Source organism: Dromiciops gliroides, chromosome 2 (assembly GCF_019393635.1).
Source record: "Dromiciops gliroides isolate mDroGli1 chromosome 2, mDroGli1.pri, whole genome shotgun sequence".
Classification (NCBI taxonomy): domain Eukaryota; kingdom Metazoa; phylum Chordata; class Mammalia; order Microbiotheria; family Microbiotheriidae; genus Dromiciops; species Dromiciops gliroides.
In genome coordinates this window covers 68,652,274-68,672,717 of record NC_057862.1, presented here as the reverse complement: position 1 = coordinate 68,672,717, position 20,444 = coordinate 68,652,274, and the positions used below count along the sequence as shown (strand labels likewise).

The following is a 20,444-nucleotide window of genomic DNA, read 5'->3' as shown; positions in this document are numbered from 1 at the left end:
ACAGCTAGAAAGCCACTGTGGGGCCATCTGGTCTGGTGGGTGGTGGTTGGGTTGGAAAAACAAAACATAAAGAGAAAAGGAGTTGGTTTGATGGTCTCTTCCCAGATGGAGGACGTTCAATCTAACTTTTTTTTAAAAACCAGAAACTCCCACCCACGGTAGCCCTCAAAATTGGCCTTTCCATCTGTGGACCTCCCAGTACAGAAGAGGCAGGAGAGACTGGATTGAGGAATGTTCTCAGAACACTTGTGTCAATTTAACAAAATCTAGAGCTCACCTCTAGCAGGAGAGATGGTCTGGGCCTTACTGAGAAGGGCAGAGATCCTTTGTACATTAACCCTATTGTTCCTTATCATTCCCTGTCTGGGACTCAACTGACTACAACCTCCACCATTGGGTTCCCTTTCCTATAAGACTCCAGACCCTACCCAAACACTGGACTGTGTCAAAACATATGGCTAGTGTGGCTGGGGAAGACAAGGGACTCTGCTGACCTAGGGTGGTGATGACTCTAGTCCAAGGTATGCCAGGGAGGCTTTGTTAAGGGGTTGGGAAGATAGCTTAGTATTTCAGGAACTCAAAGACAGGTTCTCTAGGGAAAGGGTCTCATCCTTGTGAGGAGACTTTCCCCCCTCCTCCTGACTTTGTTAGGCACCAATAAGTTCCCCACTTAGTCCCCATTAGCCTAAACTGACATTCTCTGAGAAACGTTTCTGACTTGGGGACCCTGGTCCAGAGGAGGGGAGTGAGCTAGCTGAGAAGGCAGCACAGGCCAGGACACTGTTTGACCTGCAGTGAGGGTTGCTTTAGACACCAAGTGTTTAGGGAGCATCCCCTGACCCTGACTGTGCCCATCTCACCTGTCTGTAGTCAATCAGGGCTGGGTCAGTAGGGCCGATTGGCATCCTTTGGCCGCTTCAGCTGAACCTTGAGCCGCTTCATGCCAATCTGAAAGCCATTCATGGCCTGGATGGCCGTTTGCGCGCTGGCTGGATTGTCGAAGCTAACGAACCCTGAGAGGTGGGGAGGCAGATTATCATCTTTTTGACACCTCTAACCCTCTGTGTCCCCAGCTTCACTCCACAACAAAACCCCCTGCTATTGTCCCATAACTCTCCTAAGCCTACCATGGCTTCTCTTTGCCCTCCCACAAAATTCCATAGTTCATAATCTCATGTCTCCTTTTTCTAGGGTCCTTAGCCTTACAAGCTCATAGATGTCTCTCTCTCTCTCTTTTGAGACAAGGAATATTTGGGGGGAAAGGGGAAAACAGATGGAGGATTCACAGATTCTTCAACCACTGGAGGGAAGGACCCTGAGGATCCTGAAAGTGGCTGGGCATGTCATGCCATCATCTTGAACAGGAACAGGGTAGTTGTAAGGTGTAGTTTGGTTGATCATGCCTGTGTGCTTGGTATAGGGGCTTAAGGGAGGTAAGAGCAGAGCCATGGTGCAGATGGCAAAGGATATTGTCAGCACTGGCTCCTTGGTCCAGGACTCTTTCAGAAACTGGCCTAGTCTGTCCGCCATGTTGGCCACTTTCCCTGTCACCACAGGGGCAGCTGGGATTTGTGGGAGTAGAAGCCAAGGCACATGCATATCTGCCTGACCTGCCCCCGTTTGTAGATGTTTCTTTTTTAAAAATATTTTTCCAATTACATATAAAAACAATTTTTAACATTCATTTTAAAAATCTCATAGATGTTTCTAAATCAGCTATCAACTCCTTCCACTCATCCTTTCCCCAATCATACTTCAGTATAGGTACCGACTGCCCAAGTTTCATGAAAGTAGTTCTTCAGAGAGAAGAGGGGAAGTGTGTGTGTGTGTGTGTGTGTGTGTGTGTGTGTGTGTGTATGTGTGTGTGTATGTAGAGCCAGGTTTACCCTGTCCTGAAAGTCTTGAGGTCTTGATTCAGTAATGCCTTTGCCTGAACTGGTTCATTGTTTGACTGGGATGCAAATGAATCTTATACCAAAGAAGACTTCATCCCAGCAATGGCTCCCAGGGAGGGAGCTTTGGGTCTGATTTTTCCTCATTTTCCATCCCACATTGATCTGCCCAGTCCCATCCTGAACCTTTTTTCCTCTTCCTCCTTAGCTTTTCTCCCATTCTTCCTTCTCTATCTGCAGGAAGAACACAACAGCCTCAGTTCTTCTAACCCTTCCTTAGTTGCTATTAGAGTACAATTGTAGCCACACAGCTTCTACTTCCCAAATGCCTTCAGGGCCGCTTGTGGGCCATTGCAATCCAGGGCCAGCCACATTCAGGTTAATGTATAAAAGGAGTTGGAGAGTATATGCCATCCTTGCCTTGGTATCAGGCTCCATCTTAGATCATAGATGTTAGTATCTTGCTTCAGCTGAACCATGGTCTATCCTGATCACAGATATTTTGAAATCCTTTACTATTGTCTTAACCTCCAGGGTTCAAGACCCTTGCTTAGGATCTCTGACAACTGAGAACTTCTAGTGTGCCAGTTCTGGATCTATACCTCTTCTGGTGAATTGAAGATCACAAAGCTTCCCCTTCCCTTTCCCCTTCCCCTTCCCCTTCCCCTTCCCCTTCCCCTAATTAATCTGAGTTCTTAATCTTGACATAGTGTCATAGAATCTCAAAGTTGGCCAGAGACTAAGAATTCATCTTATTAAAGCCATACCTGAATAGGATTTCTCCCTAAAACATAATATCCCTGACAAGTGACTGTCCAATTTCTGCTTGAAGACTATTGTGTTTGGAGGCAGTCTATCCCATTTTGGGGTGGCTCAAATTGTTAGAAAGTTACTCAGATTATACATTTAAAAAATCTATTTGAAGGGTTACAGTCTCCGGATGAAGGATCAAATATTGTCTTAGGACTGGTGTGTGTCGTGGTCACAGGGTTTGGACTTTGGTTCAGAGATGGGATGTCAGATGTCATAGAGTTTAGGGGACTGGATGCTATAGGCTCAAAGTGAAGGTGTCAGGGCTGACAGGTTCAGAGCTGCAGATCACCAGGGTCACAGACTCAAAGGATCAAGTATCAAGGCCAGGGAACTGGAGCCTTCCAATGGGAAACTCACCAAAGCATTTGCTCTGGTTCGTGGCACGGTCTACAAAGACTTTGGCAGAGATGACAGTGCCGAAAGGCAGGAACATCTGCATGAGCTCGGCATCTCCGAACTCTTGGGGCAGGTGATAGATGAAGAGGTTACAGCCTTCGGGGCCTAGTCACAGATGGAAAAGGCAGATTAGTGAGAGGACCACTCTTGGGGGCCCTCGAGGCTTCGGTTCCCCTGTCCCTGACAGGGGTGGGATGAGGAAGAATGAGGAGCCAGACCCCCACTCTACTAGCCTAAGGGTAGTGGTGACACTGAGGTCACTTGTTCAGGATGATCTCCCCAACCCCGGCACCGCCCCTTTTTACCTTCTCTCTGCTGCTGAGGCAGGATCGGGGGCTGTGGAGGGAAGGCTGTGTTCACAGGGGCATAGGCGGCTGGGTATGCTGCTGGAAATAGAAGAAAGAAAGTTGGAGATGGGGAGCTCTTTCCCCAATGACATCCCAATCAGGTCTCATTCCCACTCTTTTTCTCAGGGCTCTTAGCACACACAGGTCATTTCTGTGTTTCTATCTATAAGTTCTGTCTATATGTAGAATTGTCTCTCCCATAAAATCGAGTACTCCCAAAGGGTGAGTATGATATGTCTACAATAAGACTGGGGACTCCCCAAGGAGGGAAACTATTTATCCTCCCGCTAACTGGGAGCTTGCGCTACATAGCTCCCGTATCAGACCCGAGGAGACCACAAGCTCTGCAAAAGCTCCTCTGGTCAATCCCTTCTACTGCCCTTCTCCTCCTCCCCCACCCAGCCTAGAGGAAGTAGGTGGGAAAGAGGGAACAAGAGAAAAGACCATGAGAAGTCTGATGCAAGACCTGCATAGTGCTGCATCCCTGCGTAGGCCTGCTGGAGGGGGTCTGCCACACTGGGGCTCTGAGCTGGTGAGAGACAGAAACAGAGACAGAAAGAGGTGGCGAGGAAGATAGAAACACAGGGTGACGGAGGAAGAGAAGAAGGAAAGACGAACACAGAAGGAAACAGAGAGAAACAATGAGTGTGAAGGAGGAGACAGGTTTTCCTCAGGATGGTAGATGACAGTAGATGGGAGAACTCCCTCTCTCATAGGACAGAGGAAGCTCCTCCCTCATCATGGGATTTAGGTCTTTGGGGGTCTGGTGTTTCCATGCCTGGGGCTGGTTGGTGAGGAGGGCAAGGGGAGGAGGGCGCCCACCTGGGTAGGGGTGGAGACCGTTGGTGTAGAGGGTGTCCGAGGTTGGCTGCCCATTGGTCTGGGGGGTGAGGGGACTGAATCCATTCACCCCAATGGGAGCAGCAATGCTGGGGATAGTGCCGCTGCTGATGCCTGGCGGTGTGCTCGTACCTAGGGGCCATAGGGAAGCTGACGTCAGGTCTTTCAACCTGGATTTAGTGGGCAGTGACTAGCACTAGCAGCACCCTTTTCCCTTTAAGTATAGGTCAATACCAGTCTCAGAGGAAAAGAGCAGGGCTAGCTATACTTCCTCTTTGGTAGGGGGGCCTATCAGGGAGGAGGTTCCCTGTGGGACCTTTGCCCAGGATGAGAGGGTGGGAGGGAAGGAAGCAGCCATGACTCGAGACCCTTGACACCTAGCCTCACAACCTGGTCTTTAAGAAGGGCCTGACTAATTCTGGCAGGGGTGGGGGGAAATGCTGACTTAGAATCACCATTCCTTTTCCACCCATTTCCCCCACCTCCCAGACATCCTTCTGCCCCAGAGGAAGTAGGGGAGCAGCAGGGGAGAAGCGGCCAGTACCTGATGAGGGTGTCACAGGCGTGGCGACGAGGCCGCTGACATTGAAGGCAGCCATCTGCTGCATCTGGGCGGCGGCAATGGCTGCCATGGGGTTGAGGCACGTTCCTTGAGCTGCCATCAGAGCTGCCTGCTGCTGCATTATCTTAAAGATGGAAAGAAGAAATTGCAGGGTAGGAGAGAGGGCAGAGAAGAGGCAGGATGGGAGAAGAAAAGGTGGAAAGGAGAAAGGATGGGTCACATTGATTGAAGGAGAATGGGATGTAAGATGAAGGATGGCCAATGGACCCCATGTACTCCCAGGTGGCCAATGTTCTTTCTAGGGTTTCGTGCCTGATTCCTGTTGGAGTTAATGCAGTCAAAGGCACCACTCAGGGAAAATGCTATCTCTGATGCACAAGAGGGAAGGGGTATATGAGGGATCCCAAAGAGGAGGCATCTCCTACCGCTTGTGTGTACACTCCACAGGCTCCAAACTGTACAGTCATTGGGTGAAAGATGCCCAGCTGCCCGGCCATCTGGTGCATCCTCCTTAGTGTCCGCTCCTTGTCTGTGTCAGCAAACTTCACAACGAGGCTGGAGGAGGCTCCCTGAAGCAGAGGGGGATAGAGGGAAGGATTGTATAACCCCAGGATGTCTTTCCCCTTTGGAGAACATGCATGCTTTGAACTCCTGCCTCTCCTCTTGCTATTCTACTACTTCCCAAGTTTGTAACCATGTTTATCCTTGCAGGGGGGAAACTGAGGCAGAAGGAAGTGAGAGAGGATCCATAATTTGGGATAGAAGTTCACCAAACAAGATCATGGTAGATGTGAATGGGGGGTAAAGAATGGATCCCATCTCAACCCAGCCTCTTTGTCACCAACATGTGGGGTAGGCTCTCTGTGCAATCCCTCTCCAACCTTGGTCCCCTAGGGCTTCTCCTCACCGGCATAGTCTGGCTGCCATGCAGGCTGTTGATGGCAGCCTGGGCCTCTGCGTGGCTCCCGAATTTCACAAAAGCACAGCCTGAAGCAAGATAAAGTTGAGGTTAAGTCAAATTGTGGGACACAGATAATGTTCTGGGGTTAGATCCTCATCACATGTTTTTTCAGGTTGAAAACTGGGGTGTTGTTGGGTCAGGGTTGGGATTATAGGGTCAGTTTAGATCACAGGATCCAGACCCAGTCTAATGGGTCAGTCTTGGGGCCAAGGGGCTGTGTAGTGGTACAGTGAGGTAGAGGTCATGAGGTTCAGGATGGGGTTAGGTTGGGATCATGGGACCATGGGATTAGGATGGGGTTTCAGGATTAGGAAGGTCATAGGGTCAAGGTTGGGATCAGCACAGAGTAATGGGCCCACACCTTTGCTAGTTCCATCAGGGCCCCGGAGGATGGAACACTCCTCAATCTGGCCAAAAGGCTCAAACAGCCGCCGGACAGCCTCCTCGCTCTGCTGCTTCCCCAGCATCCCCACGAAGAGCTTCCTGTCTTCTGAAGGCAAGCCCCATGTGGTGACCCTAGGGCTGAGTCCCACCTACCTAGCCTTTCTCATGAACCCTAGGCCTGGCTATGAAGTTTGAATTCCCCAATTCTCTTACTCCTCCAGGGACCCAGGGGCCAATGAAGGTCCCCTCCTAGTCTTGCAGCTCAACCTCTTCCCATGCAGCCTATGAAGCAGGGCCTGAATGACTGAACCCTTTATACCGACTCTGAGCCCTTCTCCCAGTCACTGACCTACCATGCCCCTCATTGAACTCCCATCTCTGACTCTTAGCACTATTCTCTTCCTTTCTGAGTTTCTGTTGCTAACACAGAGATTTCATTCCCCTCAATGAGCCCCTTCCACTGAGCTCCTGTCCCCGTGACCGAGACTAAACTCTTCTTGAGTTTTTCCATGTTCCTCAGTTGAACCCTATCCCTAACAATGAACCTCCATTTCCATCATTGACACCCTAACACCAAGTTCCCCATACTTAACACTGATCCTATCTTACACTAGCAGAGTAAGTTTTATGAGAGCAGACACTGTCTTCTCTAAACTTTGCATCCTTCCTAGGGCCTAGAACCATGTACAGCATGTGTCTGCTCAATTAAGTTCCTGAGACCTTTCTTTCCTCGATTCTGAGCCTCCACTTGTCCTTCCCTATGCCTGGGATGGAAGTAACTTCCTCTTCTAGCGTGTTGGGGGCTTTGAATCCACCCTTATAACATCCTTAAAGCCGCCCAAACCCTGGGGTGACCCCTACCTTTTATTAAATGCCACAATCCTCTTGGTCACCCCCCCAGCACAGGCCAGTTTCCAGACAAGGTAGAGTGTGGAGGGGGTGAAGGGAGGAAGTGCCATGAGTAACGTTCATTTATAAAGGAGGAAGGTCATTGAGGAGAGAAAGGGCAATGTAAGATGGTATGGTGGGATGGGTGACATTGGTTCTTCTGAGTCCCAGGAGGACGTAGGGGTAGAACCTGAGGCTCCTGAGGTCTAGATGAGGTTAGGAGTCAGCTCATCTGGGATTCCCTTTGACTCTCCTACCAGGTTTTTGTTGAGACTTTTTGGATGCTTCGATGGCCCTGTCTTTCTCCCACCTGCTTGGCTGCCTCGAAACCAAGTTTTTTGTTCACAGTCATTGTTCACAACAAAACCCTCCAGATACCTCAAAGGGCTGAAGATTCTAAGGCTAAGAGGGAGAACTGGTGGCTGATAGTGATTTCCCAGCCTGTGGAAATAGAAGGCAGGGATCCTAGGTCCTGGGGTCCAAGGGAGAAAAGAGGGTATTCCAGCACATAAGAGTGGACCTTGATCCAGATTGTAAAGGTCAAGGGTAAAAGACTGTAAAGGTCAAGGGTCTTTTAGAGCTTGAGAACCTTCCCACCTACACAGGGGTCTAGGAGCAGGACACAGATGTTTTCTGCCCAGTATTCCTATTCTCTTGATCAGGAGACTATTGGGAGGAACTGTGGGATGGGAAGGGACTATTGGGAGGAAAGCTCTGGGGATGGATTTTCTCACAGTTGGAGGCCTTCCATCTGACATCATACAGGTCTGATCATGCCCCCTCTTTGGTCTCACTTAAACCACCATCCTCTGCCACCCCACTTTATTCCTCAAGTTCCCTCCCAGACTCGGGACTTGGAGAAAGTGTAGCATCTAACCAGGGCTTGTGGGGTTCAATGCTTGGTGGGTTTTCCCAGCAGTCAGTGCTCAAGTTCAAAGTCCCCAGAGTGGGGTGAGCATATCTCCACTTCAGAGGTAATTTATTTAGGGTAGGGTGAGGAGAGACAGGATGAGTTGGTGGGGGAGGGTGCAAAGACCACATTGTTCATCAAAGCAGTGTTGACCAGCAATACCTATTGACTCAAACCAGGCAGGGGAAGAATGAGGGATGTAGATAACCACTGTTCCTATCATTTTCTGGGAAATCAATCTCAGTGACACATGTGTCTCCCTCCAAATACTTGCTCTTCTCATCTGGAGGAATTATTATTATTATTTTTTAAAGAGGGGAGTACTGACTTGTGATTTAATTCATAAAGGAAACTTTCAATGAGGAAATTCCTTCCAAAGCACTCCAATAAGAGGACTCTATCTTATTGTCTTAGAGCAGGGGTCCTTAACCTGGGGTCCATGGACCCCGACAGATTCCAGGGATTCCATGGACTTGGATGGGAAACAGATTAGATCTTTCTTTCTTTCTTTTTTTTTTACTAACCTTTAATTAAAATCTAGCATTTCTTTTAATTATTTAAAAACAATATTCTGAAAAGATTTCACCAGATTGCTCAAGAAGTCCATGGCGCATGCAGGCACACACACACACACACAAATAAAGAACCCCTATCTTAAAGAGTTCCCCAAGATATTGAGAAGTTAAACAACTTGTTCAGGGTCATACCACTAGTGAGTGTTAGAGGCAGGACTAGAATTCATGTCTTCTTGCCTCTAAGGCTGTCTTCTACTCTCCCACACTGACTTTAAAAAAAAATTCTATATTTTTATTTCATTTTATTTCATTTTTTTGCGGAACAATGAGGGTTAAGTGATTTGCCCAGGGTCACATAGCTAGTAAGTGTCAAGTGTCTGAGGCTGGATTTGAACTCAGGTCCTCATGAATCCAGGGCCAGTGCTTTATCCACTGTGCTCCCCCACCTTTTAAAAAGGCAATGGGGGTTAACTGACTTGCCCAAGGTCACACAGTTAATACGTGTCTGAAGAAGGATTTGAATTCAAGAGCACTGCTCTATCCACAGTGCCACCAGCTGCCCTCTATTCTCCCCACACTACCTTTCAAGATGGCTCAAAGGATCATAGAGCCTGAAGGAAACTGAAAGGACGAATAGTCTCCCTGATTTCCTTCCCTCTCCCCACAAGTTACAGACGAAGGACCTGAGGATAGTATATCAAGCAACCCGGAGGGAGCAAGCTGAGCCAGAATCAATGAAATGCTGCAGGAAATCCCTTCCTGGTTGGGTGTTGAGAGGACTGTTGTAATTCCCTGCTACCTTGAACAGCACCTATAGAGCCTGGCCTTGCTCTGGGGAGCAGCATCCATCCTTCACCCTTCTCTCTCTCTCTTCCCAGAGGCTGCGTACAATTGGTGTGGAGCACAGACACCTGGGAAGCCTGAATGGCTGAGACAGCTAAGTCCACAGAAATTCAGGGGCCACCCTAGTTGGAGAGTCAAGGCTCAGACTTAAGGCACTCTCACGTTGTGAGGTGATGCCTATACTTTTCTGGGGTGCCTTTCTTCACCCCATTCCTGACCTCAGGGACATCCTAGTGGAAGTCAACAAGTCCCAACCCTAGAAGTTCTACCTTTCACTGGGCACACAGATCCTGGTCTGGCGGTTGGAGGGAAGGTTCTTCTTTCCCCTATTTCCCACCCCCACCCCCCCCCCCCCACCCCCAATCCCAGGGTATGGGAAAGGGCAACGAGCTACCTCCTCGGCCTTCACTGTCAGCAGGCTTCACCTGGATAGGGCGGTTCATCTGAAAAACAAAAGATGAGCACATACAGTTAGGGAAGGAGCCCTGAACCCACAGTTAGGGAAGAAGCCCTAGCTTCCGGGAACCCTTAGCTGAGCCTAGCGCCTCTAGCTGCTGATGCATGAGGGATTCTAGTGCTCCCAATCCCCAGGATCCTTAGTATCCCTGGAGCTTGTCTGGCTTGGATCCTTCGGGGCTCGATAAAACCCTGGCCTGAATAATTTCAGTGGATTCCTATTGTCTTTAGGAGAAAATTCTGATTCCTTTGGTATTTAAAGCCCTTCACCACCCTGCCCAGTCTCAAGGGCTCCCTCCCACTAGAGGCCTTTCTCAATTTCTTCCCTTTCTCCACCCCCCTCATACCTCTCTCTCCATTTTTAGAGCCCCCATCTCTGAAATTATTTTGTATATATATTTTGTATTTCCTTATCTGACTTATTTGTGTATAGGATGTTTCCCTCCCATAGATCCTTAAGGGCAAGTACTGTGTTTTGTCAATGTATTCCCATTGCCTGGCACAAAGTGGGCACTTAATGCTCATAGAATGACTGAATGAAGGGACTCTCTTATGGGTTAAGGTGAGAGCCAGGGCTTGAATCCAAATTCTGATCAATGGGTCTGCTTCCCCAGTACTTTGATCCAGGAAAGATGGTGTTCTGGACCATAAACACGAGGATTTTGGCCACTGGAAAGGTACTCTCCCCATTATAAATTAATAAATTGGCTTTCTGGCTTACAAATCTGTTTACGCTGAACTTGTCTAGCACAAATCAATTCTTTAGCATCTCGTGGCTTTTGGGTGAACTAATGAAATTGAGTTTCTGAACTGTGACAGTCTCATTGTGATCATTCCTTTAATCCACAGACAGACGGCAGAAGCTGTCTGCCCCTGAGACAGACTTAATATGTTTGCATGTAGTACAAAGAGCTCTTGGTCCTCAGAGAGAAGAGCCAGGTTGTGTTCTTTCTGAGAGGACAGATGAACTGGGACAACTGAGAGACAAAATGATGAGGATTTGGGGATGCTCAAGGACAGCTCCAGGAGGACAACTTTCACATTGCAGAGGCATGTGAGAGACTTTGAAAGGATCTCAGAGGTCCAGTTGGCTTGAATCCTTCCAGCAATGGGGAACTCATTATCTTTCAAGGCAATCCACTAAATGATTGGAAAACTTTAATTATTAGGAAGCTCTTCCTTATAGTGAATCAACATCTGCTTCCCTTAAGTTTTCATCCAGTTCTGCTCTTCTCTGCCAAGCAGAATACATCTAACTGAACCCTGACCTTTCTGATATTTGAAGACAGAGATTGTATTCTGTTCTCCAGATGAAATATCACCAGTTACAGCAATGAATTCTCATGTAGCATGATTCTGAGTTCCTTCACCATCCTGGGCAGCTTCCTTTAGATAACACAACTTGTCCACACCCCTCTTAGAACTGAATCTAGCATTCATATATGACCAGAGCACAATGGGACTTGCTTTGTACAGCATACTTCTTTGTACATATTTTTATTTTGGACATTCTTCTTTTTTTTTTTTTTTTTTTTTGCGGGGCAATGGGGGTTAAGTGACTTGCCCAGGGTCACACAGCTAGTAAGTATCTGAGGCCGGATTTGAACTCAGGTACTCCTGACTTCAGAGCCGGTGCTTTATCCACTGTGCCACCTAGCCGCCCCCTGGACATTATCCTTCTACTAAAGGTAAGCTATTAAATGTCCTCAGTCTAAGAAATAGAATGAAAATCTGAAGGAAGCAGATGACTCTTAGAGAAAGGTCACTTTTTTCTTTATATAATTTTTATTATAAATTGAAGTTTATATCAAACATTTGAGATTTATTTTTTGGTTGGGGCAATGAGGATTAAGTGACTTGCCCAGGGTCTCACAGCTAGTAAGTGTCAAAGTGTTTGAGGTCAGATTTGAACTCAGGTCCTCATGAATCCAGGGCCAGTGCTTTATCCACTGCACTACCTAGCTGCCTCCTCTGTCAAACACTGAACATAAATTTGAAGCTATACTAAAATATACTCTGACAAAAACAATTAATAGCTTAGCTATTTCTTCTATAAATTCTATTCAGGAATACCTGCATATATAACAAATGAGCTTTCAAATGAAACCTTTCCCTTTCCCACTCCTAAATTCTTGCACTCACTAAGTCATGGCTCTCTGCTGATGGAACAGCTTCCCTGGACACCCTTTCCAGCACTGGTTGCATTTTCACTCAAACCCCCATCCCAAACTCCCACTAGTGGTGGTGGGAGAGTTGGAATACTTCTTGTTCCCCAGTGCTACTTCTAGGATTTCTTTCTATCACCATTGCTTGATAATTTCTTTTTCTTAGAGGTTCATTCAACTGATATTTGTTACCCATTCAAGATTCTCGTTGCTGTCTACCAATTTCCAGTTTACTCTCCTTCCTTCCTCAATAAAAAGGTGCCTGACTCACAAATGTTCTCTTTCCCTCTTTCTGTCTTTCTCTCTCCATAATAGAGGAATTCAATATACATATTGATATTCTCAAAAACACCCTAAAATCCTAGTTCCTCAACTTACTCATTTCCATGAGTTATTCTCTACCTCACTTCAACTACACACAGAGAATTAAATTTTTGAGCTTGCCATCCCCGACAGATGCACCACTTCTATGTTCAGGAACTCTGAAATTCATTTATCTGATCACAATCTGTCATTTTACCTCCTTCTCTGCTTTGCAACCAACCCCCAAACCTGTTCATTGTTCTCCCCATGACCTCCAATCCCTTAACCCCTCAGTTCTTTCCCAGGACATCACTCCTACACTGACCCTTCCTTCTCCATCTTGCCCTCTTGGTGAATTTCAACTTTATACTATTCTCTAATCTTGGGTCCCTTGCCCCTTTAATCTCTTGAAGATCTTGCCCTATTAAGCCTCATTCTTGGATTATTTTGACCATCTGCTGCCTTCTCTTCTACTCACACACTGCTAAATGACGACGACGGAGCCTTCAACTCTGTTGAGTCCACTATAAATTTGTTACATAATCTCAACTGGGTTCTCACTGCTGCAAAGTAATACTTTTATCCCCCTCCCCCAACAATGACTCTCCATTCATCTCACTTCGGCAGCTTTTTCAAACCTTTTCATCCTTTCTCAAACCCATCATGGCTCCCTTTCCACTTACTTTTTCAGTTTAGAACCTTCCTTCATATTTCACTGAAAAAAATGAGACCATTAATGGAAAGTCCTCTTTTTCTTCTCCTCCTTATTTCACATTATTACCCAGATGCCTTCTGCCACTATCTCCTTCACCCCTGTCTTACATCAAGAGGTGGGCCTTTCCTTGCCAAGGCAAACCTCCTTTACATGGATGAGTAATACAATTCCATCCTTTCTTCTCTAGCTTCCCCTTTATTTTGCTTGCTTATCTTCAATGTTGGTCTGCTGGCTACTTCCCAACAACCTACAAACATACCTAGGTCTCCCCATCCTCAAAAAACCTTCTTTACTTAATCCATTCATCCCTGCTAGCTATCATCTTATATCTTTTCTCTCTTTTTGGGTTATTCTATTTGAGAAGGTAATTCACAATTTGTATTCCCACTTTCTTTCCTCTCACTCCCTTCCTAACTCTTTTCATTCTGGCTTCCAACCTCTTCATTCAACTGAAACTGCTGCCTCTAAATCTAACAGCCTTCTTGATCTCCCTGTAGCCTTTGAAACTTATCATTCTCTTCTCCTCTTCTCTATAGGTTTTTATGACTCCACTCTTTCTTGATCCTTTTTTTACTTGGCTGATGACTCCATCTCCTTTGCTAGATCTTCATCCAGTTCTCTGTTATTAACTATGACTCTCCCCAAGGCTCTCTTCTAAGCCTTCTCTTTTTCCTCTATTTTTTTCCTATGGTGAGCTCATCAACTTCTATTTATTCAACTGTCATCTCTATGCAAATGATTCTCAGATTTATTTGTCCAACCCTCACCTTTTTCCCGACCTACAGACTCACATCCCCAGCTGCCTCCTGGACATCTGAAACTGAATGCTCTGTAGATATCTTAAACTCAACATATCTACAACAGAACTCATTATCTTTCTCTCTAAACTCTCCCTCTTTCCAAATTTTCCTATTGCTGTGAAGGTTATGGCTATCTTCCTAGTCACTCAAGCTAGTAATCTAGGTGTCATCCTCAACTTCCCACCACTATAATAATAAACATTTTTACTTAAAGTTTTAAGTTCTAATTCTTTCTTTCCTTTCTTCTCTTCTCTTCCCCCACTCCCTGAGGCCATAAGCAATCAGATATGAGTTATACATATGCAATTATGTAAAACATTACCGTATCAGTCATTTTGTACCAGGAAAAAAAAGGAAAAAATGAAAGAAATAAAGTGATAAATAGCATGTTCCAGTCTGTGTTCCATCAGTATCAGTTCTTTCTTTGGAGGTGGATGATATGCTTCATCATTAGTCCTTTGGGATTGTCTTAGATCATTGTATTGCTGAGAATAGCTAAGGCATTCACAGTTCTTTGTCAAACAATATTGCTGGGGCAGCTAGATGGCACAGTGGATAGAGCACTAGCCCTGGAGTCAGGAGGACCTGAGTTCAAATCTGGCCTCAGACACTTAACACTTACTGGCTGTGTGACCCTGGGCAAGTCACTTAACCCCAATTGCCTCACCAAAAAAACCCCCCAAACAAACAAAACAAAATAACAAACAATATTGCTGTGTCTGTGCACAATGTTCTCCTGGTTCTGCTAACCTCACTATACATCAGTTCATATAAGTCTTTCCAGGCCTTTCTGAAATCATCCTGCTTGTCATTTCTTATAGAACGATAATATTCCATCACTATCATATGCCACGGCTTGTTTAGCCATTCCTCAGTTGATGGGCATTCCTTTGATTTCCATTTTTTAGTCATCACAAAAAAGAGTTGCTATAAATATTTTTGTGCAAATAGGTCTTTCTTTTGGGATGTCTCTGCAATATAAACCTAACAGTTCCCACCACTATGTACTCTATGATCCAATGACATTGGCGTCCTTGCTGCTCCTCACTATCTTCTGACTTTGGGCCTTTTCACTAATAGTCCTTGATGCTTGGAACTGTCTCCCTCTTCTTCATCTCCCAACTTCCCTTTAAGTCCCACTTTCTGCAAAAAGCTTTTTCCTACGACCCTTAATCCTTAGGCTTAGCTTGTTATACAAGATTATTAAATATTAACTCTTAATTTCCACAATCTAGGATTTGCTTGTATTTGGTTCCAGTAGAGTCATGGAGGAAGAGGGGGAAAGGAAGGGGGAAGAGGGTAGAAGAGAATGGGGAGGAGGAATACCTGGGTGATCCTGTAGATAGAGCTTTGGGTTTAAATATGACCTCAAACATCTATTGGCTGTGTGACCCTGAGCAAGTCACTTAACTTCTCTGCTTCAGTTTCATCATCTGGAAAATGGGGGTATCAATAGTACCTATTTCACAAGATTGTGAAGATCAAGTAATATAACATGGAAAGAACTTTGTAAGCCTTAAATCATTATATAAACATTGGTAATTAATAACTCATATCAATAATCACTCTATTCCAGAATTTCCACTGAACCCCTGGAAACATGCCAGTTACTTAAGGCAGTCTTGCCTTAGCAAATGGGCTAAACATGGAACTAAGAGGCATGAATTCAACCCCCCCCCATGACAAAAATGAATAGATTTTGTAATCCAGACAAAACTCAACCACAATTTTCTATTCTTTTCTGCCATGAAGGAAGAAATATTAATCTCCATACCTCACACTACTGTGCACATAGTAGGCAATATCTTGACCTAACTCCTTATTGTGGGAATGTAGGGGGACCCCAAGAAACCTAAAGATACTAATCTCCAAGAAATCCTTAAATCTTTCCCAAGGGTGTTGCCCACCTCAGGAATGGGTACTGACAAGCACAACCCAAGTACACTGATAGGCAATACCAAGGACTGCAAGATGATACCAAGGTATGTATGGGTGCTGCATATTTTACTAATGCCCCATTATTCCAAAATCCCCTCTCTGTTGTTTGCACTTCTCTCCCAGTTGCTTTGTAATTCCCTCCACTTTCTTTGTTTTGTAAAGATACAAAAGACCAGGCCTTCTCCATATGTTCCTCTCTTAATAAATCTCTTTTTATTTAAAACCAAAAATCCCTAGGGTCACACAGCTAGAAAGTGTGAAGTGTCTGAGGCCAGATTTGAACTCAGGTCTTCTTGACTCCAGGGCCAGTGCTCTATCCACTGTGACACCTAGCTATCCCAGGCTTTAACCTTTGACTTATCCCCAGTTTATCCTGTATGTATCTTATTTTTATATAGTTATTTCATGTTGTCTCCTCTATTCCCAAATCACTCTGGCTCTCACTGGCTGGTCAATAATAGGTCCCAGCCCAAGTCTCGCTCCTTGTTTGAGTTTTGCTGGCTCAGAGTGAATGTAAATGGCAATTATATCTGTTCAGGCCAGAAATCTGAAGGTCTTCCCCTCCCAGAATGATTCTTTTGTGAAGGCAAATTAGGCTATCTTTTCCTTAACTCTTACCTAGCCTTTAACTACCAAATGGGTGTAACCTCAGACAAACTGAGACCTGGAAAAGACTTTAGCTTAAAAAGGTCAAGGTCTTCCATTGCATGTGGGGCTATCACCAATCATCTTGACCCATGTCTTGCCACTGGACTCTGAGTGGGGAGGAGAGAGTGAGGCTGCTGATTTTGCACAGCTGTGCCTCACAAGTGAATCCAATTTATTTGCAAGTGTTATGGGCCTAGCACCCCAGAAGTTTTCTGGGGTCCATCAAAGAACCTTCTCCTTGAGAAACAAAACCAAAGGATAGACACACCTAAAGAGATAAGGGGCACCAGACTGGGACTGAGGTAGCCCCAGGACCACCACCCTTCATTCCAGTCTCCCTCACCCCTGGGGAGATAAGATTAGGTGTGGCTGCTGCCTTTGTGCCGGGAGGAGGAGAGAGAGATGGCTTGAGAGATCCGCAGCCATCCCTCACCTAACTTCCCAAGCCACCACCAGTGGGGGATGGTTCTCCCCCAATAAGGGAACTTTCCACAGTCAGATGATCACCCCCATCAGTCCTCTATAAAGGTATCTGCCTCTCTCCTGCTCGAGGAGATAGGTATCTCAGAGCCACACCTGTGTACTATGCCTTCTCCACTTGAGAAGAAGTCCAAGGATTTCTCTCTTGGTTTACCTTCTCTAGCCCCTAAATAAACTATTAACTTATTCTATTGGATTTGTGTGCAAGAGGGTGTAATTCTTTAAAGAGGAATTCCTAAGGACCCTAAACCCAAATCCCAACCCCAACCCCAACCCCTGTCCCAAACCCCCACCCTATTTCCCCATAACACAAGTCAAGACATCACCCTTTTGATGTTATTAGTTTTCTTTGAGAAAGAAGGATGAACAAGAAGAAATGTTCTCCATGAGACTGTGAGCTCCTTGAAAGCAGGGATCACCTTTTGGTTTCTTTTGTATCCTCAGTACTTAGCCTAGTGACTGACATATAGTAGGTATTTAATAAATGTTAGTTGACTGACCTTTCTCATTTCTTTGCCCAAACAAATGGTCTATAGATACATATGCATTGCTTTATTTTATTTTAAAAATTTAATATATTTTTTATTGTAAAAAGATTTTATTATTTTCCAATTACATGTAAAGATAGTTTTCGATATTTGTTTTCATAAGATTTTTAGTTCCAGATTTTTCTCCCTTCCTCCCTCCCTTCCCTCCCCCCTCCCCAAGACAGAAAGCAATCTGATATAGGTCATATATGTACAATCACATTAAACATATTTCTGCATTAGTCGTGTTGTGAAAGAAGAATCAGAACACAAGGGAAAAATCTAAAAAAAAAAGACAACAAAAAAGTAGAAACAATATGGTTCAATCTGCATTCAGAATCTGCAGTTCTTTTTTTCTTTCTGGATGTGGAGAACATTTTCCATCATGAGTTCTTTGGAATCATATACATTACTTTAATCTTCTAGTTATTTTTTCTTTGATTTGCATGATTTCTTCAAAGTCTTTGCATTTTTTTATATTCAGCATGTCCCAAAAGTCTTAGTGCCACTTTAAGGTTTGATAGATTTGGGGATACTCTCTATATAATGTTTATTGGTCTAGTGTTCCATTGCTTCAATCTTGATTAGCTAATCTCTAACTGTTGGAGCAGGCTGTTTCTAGATTCATCCATCACAAGGAGTACAGCTATACTTTTTCTTTATACAAATAATTTTTAAAAATTATGTGTGGGGGAGGAGCAATCAGGATCCTCTTACTGTGGAACATAGGACTGAGTCTAGAGTAGTACTATAGCTAAAATAATCTGCATTTCTTCCATGATTGGTGAGGTTGAGCATATTTCAAGTAGTAATTCATTTGTATTTCGTCATTGGTGAATTGCCTATTCATATCCTTTGGAGACAGGGATTGCCTTCATAGATTTATATAATTTCCTTGTAAATTTATATCATCTTTTTTGTGTGTGAATCAGAATACATATAAGTAAATAGAGGATACATTTTCCTCATGGGTTTTACCTCATTCTTTTACTTTTTTTTTTGTTGTTGTTGGGGTTTTTTTTTGTTTTTTTTTTTGGTGAGGCAATTGGGGTTAAGTGACTTGCCTAGGGTCACACAGCTAGTAATTGTTAAGTGTCTGGTGCCAGATCTGAACTCAGGTCCTCCTAAATCCAGGGCCGGTGCTCTATCCACTGCGCCATCTAGCTGCCCCTACATTTTTTTTAATCTTGCTTATATTATTTTTTGTGGTAGAACTAGGTGATTGAATTCATTTTAAAATACAGTCAACTCCCCAAGGCTTCTCCCTAGTGATTTCTTTTATTTGTTCTACAGATAATTCATTATTATCGTCCTTCTCTAGGTGAGATAAAGGTTATTTCATATCCTTTTAACCTTTGAAAATACTTGATTCATGGATACAGATGATTTTTATTATATGTTGTTATATAAAACCAATCAATTTTCATCATATTTCTTTCTAGTTTTTCTAACATTTATTATAATGATTTCATTTCCCCAGATTTACCAAATGCTTGACTTTTGTTTAACGAAATCTCTTTCTGAGATCCCCATTAACTAGGTTTTCTATTTCTTGTCCAATACCAGACAACTTTGATAATTATCATTTTTATCATGTTTTAAAGTGTGATAAGGCAAATTTCCATTTTTGGGGTCAAAGCACCCCTTGATATATTTGCTTGTTTGTTTGCTTTTGATATGGATTTCATTATCATTTTATCAAGTTTAATAAAGTAAGTCACTGGGATTTTGATTGGCATTGCAGTTAATCAATAAACTAATTTTAAAGGTATTGACATTTTTATTGTGTTCAACTGTCCTTATCTTTAACATGGACTGTGTCTACAATTCAGGGTTTTTTTTTTTTTGATTCATGTCAATAATATTTTTAACTTCATCTTAGTAAGGGGCACATGTGTGGACTGGGAAGTGAATACCTGAATATCTGCTGTTTTTGGCTATTAATGTGAGGCAGTACAGTAGATAGAGGATCAGCCTTGGAATCATCAAGACCTTTATGTGCTGCCCCTGAAACATACTAGCTATATGAATCTGAGCAAGTCTCTGTACCTCTCTCAACCTATTTCCTTACCTGCAAAATGAGTATAATAGTAGCATCTACCTCATAGGTTTGTAAGGATCAATGAAATAATAGGTGTAAAATTATTTGCAAGCCATAAATCATTATATAAATGTTAGCTATTAATAAAATAAAATGAAGAGTATAATTATTAAGTTAAAATTAATAATATAATAATATTATCTTTAGATTATAACCTCTCACTTCCTCAAGGTAACTCTCTAACAATATAACTCATGGATGAGTTGCAGATATCTATCAGGTGAGGGAGTTTCCATACCAGGAGCTCCCTATACCTATACAATCAAAGTTATAGACTTTTAAAAATAATTGATATTTTTGCACTGATAATTATTATTCAGAATAAAAAATATTTAGAATTTGAATTCAGAATTCAAAATAGTTATCATTTCATATTTCCCTTTTAATCCTATTAAATAAATTATTGCCTTTATTTGTAGATATCTTAATCATGTTTTTGAAATTTATGCATAATTTTAATTCTAATTTAATAATTTTCATCATGGTCTGAAGATGCAACAGGTAGAATTTCTTCCTTTTTCAACTACCAGGTGCTACCTTTTGCTCAAGCATATTACTGACTTTTGGTTCAAGTCCCTCTGTACTTAGGGGAAAAAGTATATTTTCTGACCTTGTTTAGCAAACTCTACTAATCTTTGATTTCTTTATTGTTTATCTTTTTGTTTAATTGGCTTTTTGATAATGCTTGGTAGTGAGATTACCTAGCATTCTGAGATTTTTCTTATTTCTCCTTGTATTGCTATAAACGTCTATAAATATAGCATCCTTTTTGGGACCTATAAGTTCAATATTTAGATGAAGTTTTTACTATTTACTCTTCCTTTTACCATGATATAATATCTTTGTCTACCTCCTTTAATGTTTTCTGGTTTGCATTTAATTTTATTTGACAGCTGCCTTGTACACAGTAGGTACTTAATAAATACTTGTGGAACTGTACATCCACTTTCTTCTTTTTAC

The 20,444-nt window shown here is 43.5% G+C and overlaps 1 protein-coding gene and 1 pseudogene across 10 annotated transcripts in view; both read right to left on the bottom strand.

The window, feature by feature from the left end:
• Positions 1-20,444, bottom strand: part of CELF6 (CUGBP Elav-like family member 6) — a 133,679-nt gene that overhangs the window by 14,946 nt on the left and 98,289 nt on the right. For 3 of the 10 annotated variants that reach the window (XM_043981772.1, XM_043981762.1, XM_043981763.1), the window contains exons 3-12: positions 9,746-9,794; positions 6,173-6,301; positions 5,758-5,837; positions 5,276-5,419; positions 4,833-4,974; positions 4,271-4,420; positions 3,915-3,977; positions 3,407-3,487; positions 3,063-3,206; positions 861-1,013 (exon numbers count right to left, since the gene is read on the bottom strand). In XM_043981772.1, coding sequence (XP_043837707.1) covers positions 886-1,013; positions 3,063-3,206; positions 3,407-3,487; positions 3,915-3,977; positions 4,271-4,420; positions 4,833-4,974; positions 5,276-5,419; positions 5,758-5,837; positions 6,173-6,301; positions 9,746-9,794 — 1,110 coding nt within the window. In that variant the 3' untranslated portion in view covers positions 861-885. The remainder of the gene's footprint in view (positions 1-860; positions 1,014-3,062; positions 3,207-3,406; positions 3,488-3,914; positions 3,978-4,270; positions 4,421-4,832; positions 4,975-5,275; positions 5,420-5,757; positions 5,838-6,172; positions 6,302-9,745; positions 9,795-20,444) is intronic. The other 7 variants (XM_043981764.1, XM_043981766.1, XM_043981765.1 and 4 more) reach the window with 7 other exon arrangements.
• Positions 1,283-1,530, bottom strand: LOC122740006 (annotated as a pseudogene).